The sequence below is a fragment of the Mus caroli genome, unplaced genomic scaffold (genome assembly GCF_978045245.1).
Source record: "Mus caroli unplaced genomic scaffold, Mus_caroli_1 scaffold_18, whole genome shotgun sequence".
Lineage (NCBI taxonomy): Eukaryota > Metazoa > Chordata > Mammalia > Rodentia > Muridae > Mus > Mus caroli.
Window position 1 is genome coordinate 10,346,215 of NW_028227273.1, and position 12,241 is coordinate 10,358,455.

A 12,241-nucleotide genomic window follows, 5' to 3' on the forward strand; every position below is an offset into this window, starting at 1 on the left:
GAAGAGATCTTTCAAGTTGGACACTGTTACTGTCATTTTAATCTAGCAACATGGTTGCTCTGTTAAGGGATCACATCCAAAGATATGATCTGCCAGAATGCAGACACTCCCTGTATTTTAGTATGATCTGTCTAGAATGTAGACACGCCCTCAGTACACACCTTTAATCCCTAACAAGGAAGGTAAGGCTAGTTTGTAGAAGGAAGCAGCCATATTTGAAAGTGACATCTAATTGAGGGGTAGACAAAGTGATGAATGAGAGAAAGATGTGACAGAATGAGTCAGAGAGATAGGATATGTCCAACTCACATGAGCATGGGAAAGAGAGGCCACTAAAGAACATTGGGAGAGAATTGTGGTGTGATATGTGATGTGTGTGGTGTGTGTTTATGGCAGTTTTACTGGGACAGTTTTACAGAGATAGGTTGCAAGGAGAACAAGTTAGACACAGGTCAAGACAGAACTCCTTAATCTCATTTCCTAGAATTTAACTCTGTGCTCTTGGCTCCAGGCAGTAAAGTTCCTTGCTGGTCTCCCAACGCGCAAGTGCTTGCCTTAGGACTTTGGTACTGCCTCTTCTCTCTGTATGGAATGCTTCCCCACCCCTTAGGGCCCGAATCTGCTGTGGATAGCCCTGGAGCTAATTATATTTGATGTTAATCCCATTCTCCTGTGAGGGGTTGTGAACTAGGATAGAGTCAGCAATTCCTGTAAACCTCTTTCCACCTTAATTTGTAAAATAAAGGAGAGCTGATGATTGGGCAGATAAAAGGGAAGGTGGAGTGGAAGGTGAGGAGAGAGAAGGAGAAAATGGAAGAGGGAGAGGATGCAGAGGAGGAGGAACAAGAAGAAAAGTGGAGCAGAAGCACCTGGCCTGGAGAAACTGCAAGTTCTAAGGGGTCTCATAAGCTGTGGAAGATGGTAGTGTAGTGGTAGATCTGCCCAATCCAGGCGCACAGCATGTATTATTATTGATTGAGTTGTGTTTTCATTGCTGGGGCATATTTGGGTTGGAGATTTACCGCAACATAGCATACATCTCTTGGAAATTGTTTCTCAGTGATTCCTATTTGTCCAGTCTATCAAACTAGCAACAATCTTTGCTACAATCTCAGCTCAGTTCCATTTATTTATTTATTTATCTTTACAACAGTACCTCCCATTGTGTAGGCAGAAAGATCACAATGTCTGTTTTATAGTTTCAAATAATTTAGTAAGAAATAAAATGGTTGGAATCTATTGCAAGATATATGTTCATTATAGTGGGTTGGAAGCAATAGGAAGCAATACATACTAATATATACCTAAATACTTTTTGGGCCTTATGGTTTTTTGGGTTTTGTTCGTTTGTTTATAATGTCTGTCTACATAGCCCTGTCTGTCCTGGAACTCACTATGTAGACCAGGATGGCTTTGAACTCACAGAGATTCACCTGCCTCTGTCTCATGAGTGCTAGGATTAAAGGCATGGATCACCATACCCTGCCCTTAAAGAGTTTTCTTGCAACAGGGTTTGTTTTAGATACTTGTCTTGTTGCTATGATACAGCACTCCATGAGAGGTTTCTTTTGGCTCACAGTCCATCACTGTGGGGAGGCCCCAGCAGTGAGAGTCTGGTGAAGCTAGTCATACTGACTCCGTTGTCAGGAAGCAGAGAGCAATGAGTGCTGGTCCTCAGCACTCCCAACCCCCCACCCCCATCCCCTGGACCCACAGTAAGGGAGGTCACCCCCTTATTAGCCTAATCTAGGCCATTCCGACACCCTGCCAAGAGGCTAACCTAATATAGCCAATTCTTTACTATAGGAATGCCCTTGGGTCCTGTCAAGTTGACCATCAGCATTAATCATAAAAGGGGCTCACAGAATCCAGGAGAGCCTCTGTATGAGGCTGAAGCTGACTCTGAACCTTCCACCTTTTAAGTGCTGCGATATCAACAAACTACTACATTAAAATACACATTTGCCAGAACTGGTGGCACAGACCTGCAGTTGCAGCTGTTGGGAGACTTGAGGCAAGACCTAGACATCCCATGAGAAACTTTTTCAAAATAGAAGGCAAAAGGTCTGGGGATGTAGCTCAGTGGAAGAGTGCTTGCTTAGAATGCAGAAAACCCCAGGTTCAATCCTTTCTACTACACAGTAAAATGGGTAAAAAACAATGTTTACCAGAATTAAGAAAAAAAGCTTCGGGCTGGTGAGATGGCTCAGTGGGTAAGAGCACCCGACTGCTCTTCCGAAGGTCCAAAGTTCAAATCCCAGCAACCACATGGTGGCTCACAACCGCCCGTAATGAGATCTGATGCCCTCTTCTGGTGCATCTGAAGACAGCTACAGTGTACTTACATAAAAATAAATAAATAAATAAATAAATAAATCTTTAAGAAAAAAAGCCTCAGAGAGCTCCTGATTAATATTTCAAGAAAATTCTTGTTTCAGTTATGTATGTATGTTACAGGCAGCCCACTTAGACACAGTTTACAGTATATTGAAAGTCTTTTTCTAGTCAGCTGGGACTACATGCAGGTGTTTGGGTCCTAAGTGTATCCCTCATGTCCACAGCACAAAGGTGAACACTATGTCCTGGTATTTTGCTCATCAGTTTCAGGGGTCTTTGCACAAGCGAGCAGTTTAGCAGAAGCTACGTTAGCTGGGGCATCTTGACCTCAGGTTCCTAGGATAGAGTTTGGTAATTCTCTATGCACTGTCTTATCCTGTCACATTCCCCATTGGTTCTATAGGATTGAGTCAAATGATCGACATATATTCTAGGAGGCACAGTTGGTCCTAAGGAAAGTAGCTTAACTGAGTTTATTCTCTGTGATGTAGTTGGCCATGCAATTGGGGATGCAGGGTTCAACTTTTAGCCTGGTCAGACTAAGAACCTATAGTATGGATGCTCAACAGTACGATGTTCAACCATGGGGACCAAGTAAACAAGAGACCAAGACTAATTTACCTGATCCCTGGCTCCTCTTTTTCCCTTTTAGGATTTCTTTAACTATGGCAAAGTTTTCTCTACTTGTTCCTGATTGGTTGGCATGTAAACAGAAAGTCTCTCCTAAGGCTATGCAAGGTCCTGTTTTATAAAAAGGTGGTCCAGCTTCCTTCTGTTCTGTAGGAACACCTCTGTAAGGGAGTCAACTTGGCTCTCCAGCCTAGAAAAAGAATTCCCCAAATGATCTAGGTCTAAATCTATCTGGAGCCTAAGTTCCTTAAAGCTTTGGTTCTCTAGCACTTGAGGCTGGGGTGCCTGTGGTAGTTTCACTGGTGATTCCTGCCCCTTCTAGGATCAGGAACCAGAATTGGGACCCATTTGTCTTTTGTTAACATCGAGTCAAGGTCAATATGAGTTCTCTCCTCTTCTCTATTATAGCCATATGCCTGGGGGATAACACACATGAAGTGAAGTGCGACTGTCCAGTTAGTTGGAGGAGGACCTTTAGCCAGTTAGTACAAGCAAGCCAGGTGATTGGAGGACACGGTGTAGGTACCTTGTCCTTGACAGAGGCACTGTGTGTCCTTGGTATAAACGCTGTTATCCCTGATGGACTTTTCCTAGCCAGTCTTCTCCACAAACTGATTTACTAATTTCCTGTCCACCCCTTAGACACATATTGTTCTACCCCGGAAGGGGCATGAGAGAGCAGAGGTCTACCCAACAGATAACAGTTTACTATCCAGTTTTTCTGAGACCCCACATCCTGGTTTGAGGCTAATAGGGATTGTGTACCCTGAGTTAGTAAGCTCTGGTCAGTCTTATCTTTAAGAGGTCTGAAGTTCAAGTGATGGCCCATCTGTCATCATCCCCAGTGACCTTTTTTCCAAGAGACAACACCAGCTACTTTGATAGTAGTTAGGGTGGTGAGGATGACTGGTGTCGTGGTTTCTATATGCTTGGCCCAGGTAGTGGCACTATTTGGAGGTGTGGCCTTGTTGGAATAGGTGTGTCACTGTGGGCGTGGGCTTTCAGACCCTTATCCTAGCTACCTGGAAGTAATTATTTTCCTAGCAGCCTTCAGATGAAGATATAGAACTCTCAGCTCCACCTGCACCATGCCTGCCTGGACACTGCCATGCTCCCACCTTGATCATAATGAACTGAACCTCTGAACCTGTAAGCCAGCCCCAATTAAATGCTGTCCTTTATAAGACTTGAATTGGTCATGGTGTCTCTTCATAGCAGTAAAACCCTAACACAACTGGGTAGGATCCCTTCTGGACAGGTTCCAAGGTTGGGCGGGGAAACTCTTTGCCTAAACCAAGTCTCCTGGCTGGAACTACTAGGTGGATTTGGACACAGGAGATGACAGGACTCCTTCACAGTCCAGTCAATGGCCCTGCAAGCTTCCTGCAGTGCCTTCAAGGACTGGAGAGAGGGGTGATCATACATTTCTGCTCAGAAGTCTCTCAGAGTTTGGAGAGGAGGGGAGGTAGCCCCCCAAACATAACTTTAGAAGGAGGAAGCCCCTCCCAGGAAGGAGCACATCAGGCCCTGCCCAGAGGATGGGAAGGAAGTTAGCCCCATATTTTGTCAGTTTTCCAGGATCAATTTGGTCAGTCTCCTTAAGAGTTCTATTCATCTTTTCTACCTGACATGAGCTCTGTGGGCTTTACACACACTGTTATTTCCAATTAATATTTAATACCTTTGTAAGATTTTGAGACACTTTTGAGACATGAAAGGCTGGGCCATTGTCAGACTCCAAAGCTAGGGGTGGGGGTAGTCCAAATCTAGAAGTTTTTTTTTTTTTTTTTTTTTTTTTTTTTTTTTTTTTTTTTTAGTAAGGATTGGACGAGTCTCTGTTTGGGTGGGGTAGGCCTCTACCCATCCTGAGAAGTTGCCTACAAATGGCAGCAAATATTTATAGCCAAATCAGTAGGCCTAATTTCAGTAAAGTCAAATTTCCAATGTTCTCCAGGCCCATTTCCTCAAGCCTGGATCTCTTGTTGGACCTTCCTTCGCCCTCTGGGATTTACCTGAGCCCAGGTGACATATCTAAAAGTGGTGTCTTCAGTCAGGCTTCCCAATTTGGAACATAATACTTGGGTCTGAGGAGTTCAGCAGTTTGTGTGGTCTCTTGGTGGGTGACTTGGTGGAGATCCAAAGCCAGTTGCCTTCTCAGTCTGCCTTGCAGCATCCATCATCCTTGTTTATGCTGGGTAGCCAGTTCTTGTTTAGCCCATACCAGGTGGTCCAGGAAATGGGGCTCAGGCAGAGCTATCAAGACTTGAAGTGTCCCCACTGGTTTTAAGGCCACTTCTTGGGGCAGTCAGGTCAGTATGTGTTATTAGTGTATATGGTGACAGCCTTGTCTTCCCCAGTGGAATGTTTGAGTCAAAGTCAAAGTTCAGCTCATTGAGATGAAGTTCCCCTGCTTAAAGATTGTGCCCAGATAGTTAGTTCTATCTTAAGTCACTACTTTTGCCCCTGTATATTCCATCTTGGATGAAACTGCTTCCATCTGTGAACAATGCCTCATCCAGTGTTACCAATGGTACACCAATCCGATCAAGCTTGATAGACTGAATTGGGTCAGTCACCTCAAGACAGTCATGCAGGGGACCTGAGGAGTTGCCATTTGGCAGGAGACTGGCAGGGTTGAGGGCTGATGTCTTGTGGAACTGAATTCGGGTTTGACCCAAATCAGGGCTTGGTATTGGATCATCTGGGAGTTAGACATCCATCTCATGGGTGCTCCCCTCAAGAGGGTCTCAACAGAATGTGGGACTGTCTGTGTGCTAAAGTTAATCCGTCAGATTTTTTTCTCTTACCAGCAAAGTGGTGGCAGTAATGACTCTCATAACTGCTGGCCATCCAGCTGTGAACAGGTCATGTTTCTTGAACAGATCTGCCACCAAATCTTTTCCAGGCTGCCCGGGTCTGCATGAAGATCCCCTTGACAGTGCCTCTGGCATCATTCATGCACAAGGCTTAGTAATGTCTAGGAGGGCCAGGGCTGGGCAGACATCAGGGCCTTTCATGGCTATGAAGGCCCTCTGTTCAGTCTCAGTCCATTCCAAGGACTGGGCTCTCCATGTGCTGGCATAGAGGGGCTTGACTGTCTCAGCAAATCTTATTATTCATGGCCAGCAGTATCCAACCACCCTCAGGAATTCCCATACTTATTTTTGACGAGGGAGTAGGGATTTTCTTCAACTGCTGATTCTGTCTGCTGTTTGAGATTTCTTTTCTGCTACTGTTGCATTCCAGATTTTTCCTGATTTTTAATTCTTTAGCTGGCTGGAAAAAAAAATTAACCTAACCCAAACCTCTAGACTGTATCATTTCAGGACCCCTGACTATCAGTAGTTTGTTACTATTAGGAAAGCCCCAGGCAGCCCTAAAAAGCATGCCCACTGACTTGGTCGAAAATGACAGTTTTGGCCCAGCTCATGCTGCCCTATAGAATTGCTGACTGACATTTTCAGCGTTCCTCGGAAATTTGAGGAATGGTTTCTGTCTGTCAGGAAGAGCCTTTCTCCTATTTCCCCTGCTTCTGACAAAGAAGACATCTTCCTCCTTGTTGACATGCACCTCTGGTGCACACCAGAGCCAATGCTAGCCTCCAAACTCTTCTGGTCCTTTTCCACAGGTCCTGGTTAGGCATCTCAGAGCACAGATTAGAATCCTGGCCATTTCCACTTCCTCCTCTAATTTAACAGTAGCCAGGCTTCCCTGCTAATAACCTACTAATAACCTACACAATTCTTGCCACGTCCGTCCTGCTTCCCTATCCCTGGCCATGTCCAGTCCCCTGCCCTGCTCCCGCCCCTCTGCTCTGGACTCCTCCAGAGCAAATGTCCATACATATCAGCACAAATGCAGCACAGTAGAGAACAGCATATTATGTTAACAGTGGGTCAAAGAATTGTCACCACTCAGTTTTAGGTGAGTGACCTGAAAGCAATGCTAAAAGATGTGAATCGGTGGATAACAGACACAAAATCAACCAAGCTATTGTTTAGTGATACTGTAAGACCCCCCGAAGCTGGGCCTCCACTCAAGTCCCAGGATGAGCTGGCCAGCACCCCAAAGCCTCGAGAGAAAAATCACACCTGATGCAAACTGCAAGAGTTTTTTTTTTTAAATATTTTTTATTAGGTATTTTCCTCATTTACATTTCCAATGCTATCCCCAAAGTCCCCCATACCCTCCCCCACACTCCCCTACCCACCCACTCCCACCTTTTGGCCCTGGCGTTCCCCTGTACTAGGGCATATAAAGTTTGCATGACCAATGGGCCTCTCTTTCCAGTGATGGCCGACTAGGCCATCTTTTGATACATATGCAGCTAGAGTCAAGAGCTCCGGGGTACTGGTTAGTTCATATTGTTGTTCCACCTATAGGGTTGCAGATCCCTTTAGCTCCTTGGGTACTTTCTCTAGCTCCTCCATTGGGGGACCTGTGATCCATCCAATAGCTGTGAGCATCCACTTCTGTGTTTGCTAGGCCCCAGCATAGCCTCACAAGAGACACCTATATCAGGGTCCTTTCAGCAAAATCTTGCTAGTGTATGCAATGGTGTCAGCGTTTGGAGGCTGATTATGGGATGGATCCCTGGATATGGCAGTCTCTAGATGGTCCATCCTTTTGTCTCAGCTCCAAACTTTGTCTCTGTAACTCCTTCCATGGGTGTTTTGTTCCCATTTCTAAGAAGGGGCAAATCAGCTAGCTGAGGACGAACTCTTTCTGCCATGCAGGGCAGGGGAGTTTGACCCTGAGCAAGAGGTGACAGTAGGGGGCTTTTAACAGCTAGCTGAGGAATTGGGAGGAGTTGGGAGAAGTTGGGAAGAGTTGGGCGGAGTTCTTCTCTTCCGGGTGTCCTTGGTGAAATTTACAAGGCAGGAGTTGGGAGTGAGTTTTTTCTGAATTTTTATCTCCATGTCCTCGGCACAGGAAGCCAGGCAAGTGCCTGGCTGGATCTTTTACAATTATCGCATCTCTGGTTGTAAAGTATAGAAACAAAAAGGCTTTTTGCTGGCTATAGAGAACAGAGCTTCTTTCTAGCTGTATTTTTAGAGGTCAGGGAAAACAAGCTTGGGGAAATGTTTTAGGGGCTTTACCTTTCAAGGAGAAACGCTTTAAGTCGGGGTCTCACAATACACGTGGCAAAACCACAAAGAAATACGAAGTGCATTGATAGAAAAGCCATCCACCTGATGAACCTAATTTTCATTTTTCCCAACTATGCATCTCACATCCTGGCCTTTTCAGCATCTTGTCCGTTCTGTGATCTTGTCCCTTGTCCCAGCTCCTTACTAAGGTGATTGATATAGGTCTCCAATTTGTACTCATTTTTATTTAAAGGACTGGACTGCAAGATAGTCTGTGAGATGTGTAAAAGATGCAGCTTTTAAGGCTCAGACAGTGGAGTTCAAGTCGTTGCTCTTGGCTTCAGTTCCCATCCCTGGTGAAACCGTCCCCGAGTGTAGATTTTGCCTGTCTCTGCGCTGGGCACAGTGAGTGTAGAAAGTCTGGGTTGGAACAGAAATGTCGGCCTGACACCTAGAGGTGTGGAGGCTGCAGCTCTGCCAGCCAGAAGGAGGTGAGGGACACGCAGTTCCCAGCACTCACCCTCACAGGCTCGCTTATCAAGAACTGTTTAGTCGCGGGCTCTCTAAATCCCCTCGCGAACGCCCTCTTTGATGACGTCACAACCCAGCCTCACTTCTGATTGGAGGAGCGGCACTCGGCCGCTCTCGCGATATTTCCTTGCCAGCTTCCAGACCTGCCTCCCTTCGCCGGGGACCGGTTTTGGATCGCGCACCACGTTACAAGCCTCAGGGACGCCGTAGACTTGACAGGCTTCCGGGGCTCGTCCAGAGGTGGCGACGCTTTGCAGACGTCCTCGGGCACGAGGTTTGGCTCGCGGGCGCGCTGCCTGCCAGGCACGCGGGCGCGGGGGACCGACTTCGCCACAGCGCAGCCGGGGCAGCTTACAGGCCACCCGGAGGGTGCCAGCCGTGGCTTCCGGGCGCTGAGGTCTCCATGGAGACAGACAGCCCTTGAACCACGTTTTCATCTGTCCTTCTGTCAGTCTTTGGACTCCACGTGGGAGGAGGTCGGGAAGCTGCAGATGTAGATGGGCAGATGGGCGGGAAGCAGCAAGTGGCACCTATGGGCAGATGCCTATCGGGCTGGACCGGGATTTTCGGCTCTGGGCCGGCCCAGTTCACCCGAACACACGTTTACCCTTAGAACGCGCAGAATCACCGAATCTATCTCTGTGTAGTCCCTAGGACCCCGGGATCAAATACTGTTGCAAACTTGCCATTTCAAATCACAAGTGTCCCCTCAGTTTCCTTCCTCAGTACTTTCTCAGTACTTTGCACGCTGGCTGCTCGTTTGGGAAATTATTTCCCTAAATTTAATCCAGAACTTCAAGGCCTCTCCTTGTTGTCTCTCTGTCTGTCTGTGTTCATTAACGGTTTTGGTTGACTGCTCATTTGCTGTTGCTGTAGTGACTTGCCGTCCAAATGGACTAAATGCTTCAGTTTCTGGAGCGGTATGTCACTTAGCTGTAGCGTGTCCCTTTAGGTACCACGTAGCCCACCTTTCTTCTAAAAGTATATATGTCCCTCCTATAATATCTCTAGCAATTGTTAATTAAGAATTCCTTGATTTAGTTCATGAAATTTTAATAAAGCATTTACGACATGCATGAACGACTAAGGAGTTAAGAACTGGAACACTGAACACAAACATTCAGTTAGTTCATTGCAATCTTTATGGAGCTAAGTGCTAGGAAAAACAGGCAATAGACAGGTGTGCCAGGTAGTGTAATCTTAGGTACATGCTGTGAAAGAAATCTGAAATGAATGGCAGAGGAAGCTGGGGCCAGATTGTTTTCAGGCCACATACCCAAATTTGGTTATAACTAATGCATTTTATTTAGTGCAAGGGGAAACCTTTGGGAAGTTTATAAGCAAGTGCATGGTTAGATTGCTTTGATTCTTCAGAGACAAGTAGGGACAACAAGGAAGCTATGTCAGGAGTTTAAGTGAAGCATGCTGAGTCGTTTTCTGCCTGGGAGGGTCTGCAGGTAGACCATTCCTCAGTGGACCACGGAGGTCTGCCTTTGACTTAAGCTGGAATCTGTATCCTCAAAACTTCCGTTGAATTTCTAATTCTTAAATGGGACAAAAGAAATCTCTCCTTCAAAGCAGCACCTGTTTTAAGGACAACATAATGAAACCCCCCATTTTCAAGGCAGTAAACACCTTAAACAAAAAGCCCACAGGTTTTGTTTGGCAAACCAGATCTCCTCAGCTCAGTGATTGTCACTCAGTAGTGGCATTGTTGGGAGACATCCATAGGTTATCTTAATTTGTTGGTAGTAAGATAATCCTGGCATCTAATGGGGTGCAGGCTGGGGAGGCTCTAAGCACCCTACGGTGCACAGCACACCGTCCTCAGTAAGAGACACGTGGCCTCAAATGTCACTGTTGTTGCAGGAGAAACTCTCCACTGGACCACTGCCTTAAGTTCTTCTTTCTTACAGAGTGCTGTTCATCCTGTGTAAGATGGGTGTGAAGAAGAAAAGAGAAATGCAGGTTGCTGTGCTGTCTGTCTGTCATCAGGACATGGAAACTTTGAGATGTATGTGATTTTTACAGTTCATTTGTCCAGTGAAACAGATCTGTAAGCAGAGCGTGTGACTTGCTGGAACCTGACCTCCCTTACTGAGGGACTGGGACTTGGGACGTGTGAGAGAAAATAAACCCTGGCCTTTTCAGTCTTCTTTTGGTCGTGGTATTTCTCAGCAGTACAGTGCAAACTAGCACACTGAGTGTGTGTGTGTGGGCACGTGCTTGCCCCGACACAGGAGAGGTCAGAGGACAACTTTTGAGAGGTGGCTCTCTGCTCTACTGTTTGGGTTCTAGGAGTGTGTGTGTGTGTGTGTGTGTGTGTGTGTGTGTGTGAGAGAGAGAGAGAGAGAGAGAGAGAGAGAAACTCAGGTACTATTAATCTGTATGTAGTTACATCATTGAATTTTTTTTTTTGTGTGTGTTCCTTAGCTTTTGCTGATATGGAAGGGAAAAATCTAGCCTCTTTGCTGTTACATTGTGTACAGCTCACAGATGGAGTGTCACAGATCCACTCTATTAAACAGGTAAAGCTGAGATTTTGTTCATGGGTGTGTTTCAAATATTAGCATGCTAGTAAAGATTTTAAAAATTAACTGACAGGTTTGGTTGCAGTTGCTTAATGCTAATTTGTCACCAAACAATAGTTTTCCTCTTCTGTTCATTATATAAAGTCCTTTTATTCAGAGCAGCAATAGAAATAGTAGCTAAGCTTCTACTGACATTGAGACTATAAATAGGAGACAACTGTGTAATTTTTGTGAAGATATTTTTTAAAACATTATATATATTGATTTTGAATCTTTAAAGCTTTTTAGTGGACACATTTGAAAGTTAACTTTAAATATATTGTTCTTATTTGTCTTTGAGCATTTAGATTTTCCACACAGGCATACCTATTTTGAAACCAGTTAAATCTATTACTCACTTTTAAAGAATGCTATAGATTTTCTGTGTTGCCATCCGTTAGGCACGTGACTCTCAGTGGAAGTGGTTCAGGGAGCAAAGAGGGCCGTGTTGGTGTTAAAGGTTTATAAGTCTTGGAATCAGAACGGTATGTAGCCTACTTAGTCCAGCACTTGGCATGTGTCAGACCCCGAGTTTGTATGTAGCCTACTTAGTCCAGCACCTGCATGTGTCAGACCCTGAGTTTGATCCTCCGCACCACAGAAATCAGACATCACAGTGAGACAGACACGCCTGTACTCTCAACTTTCAGGACGTAGGAGGAGGATCAAGAGTTCAAGTTATTACCCCTATTCCCTTCAAAGGAAAGCGAAATGACTTAAAAGAGTATTTGTAGTCATGTAAGTTTGATGTATTTGACATTAGAAAAAATTTACTTTTTTTTTTTTTTAAATTATAGATTGTGCCTCTCTTGGAGAAGGTCGATAGAAACGGCGTGTGCGATCCTGCCATTCAGAGTTGTTTGGAGATTCTAGCAGGCATTTATTTTTCCTTGACTCTGAAGAACCCCTTGAAGAAAGTTTTGGCCAGGTAAAGAAAAAGAAGGGAGATAAGGTGAATGGTAGGAAAACCACCAGGGACCGAGGCTCCACTTGATGTGCTTACCCACCTTGTAGGCAGAAGGCCTGGGGTTCCATTCTCTGCACTTAAAAGAGGAAAGGGAAAGAAAAGGCAACTTGAGTCGC

General features: G+C 45.3%; 1 protein-coding gene across 1 annotated transcript in view; it reads left to right on the forward strand.

Annotated features, from left to right (window-relative positions):
* Window positions 1-8,730: 8,730 nt before the first annotated feature.
* Thada (THADA armadillo repeat containing) overlaps window positions 8,731-12,241 on the forward strand; it is a 284,103-nt gene continuing 280,592 nt past the window's right edge. The window contains exons 1-4 of the mRNA XM_085833257.1: window positions 8,731-8,862; window positions 10,505-10,602; window positions 11,022-11,116; window positions 11,956-12,086. Of these exons, the coding sequence (XP_085689383.1) occupies window positions 10,527-10,602; window positions 11,022-11,116; window positions 11,956-12,086 (302 nt within the window). The 5' untranslated portion in view covers window positions 8,731-8,862; window positions 10,505-10,526. The remainder of the gene's footprint in view (window positions 8,863-10,504; window positions 10,603-11,021; window positions 11,117-11,955; window positions 12,087-12,241) is intronic.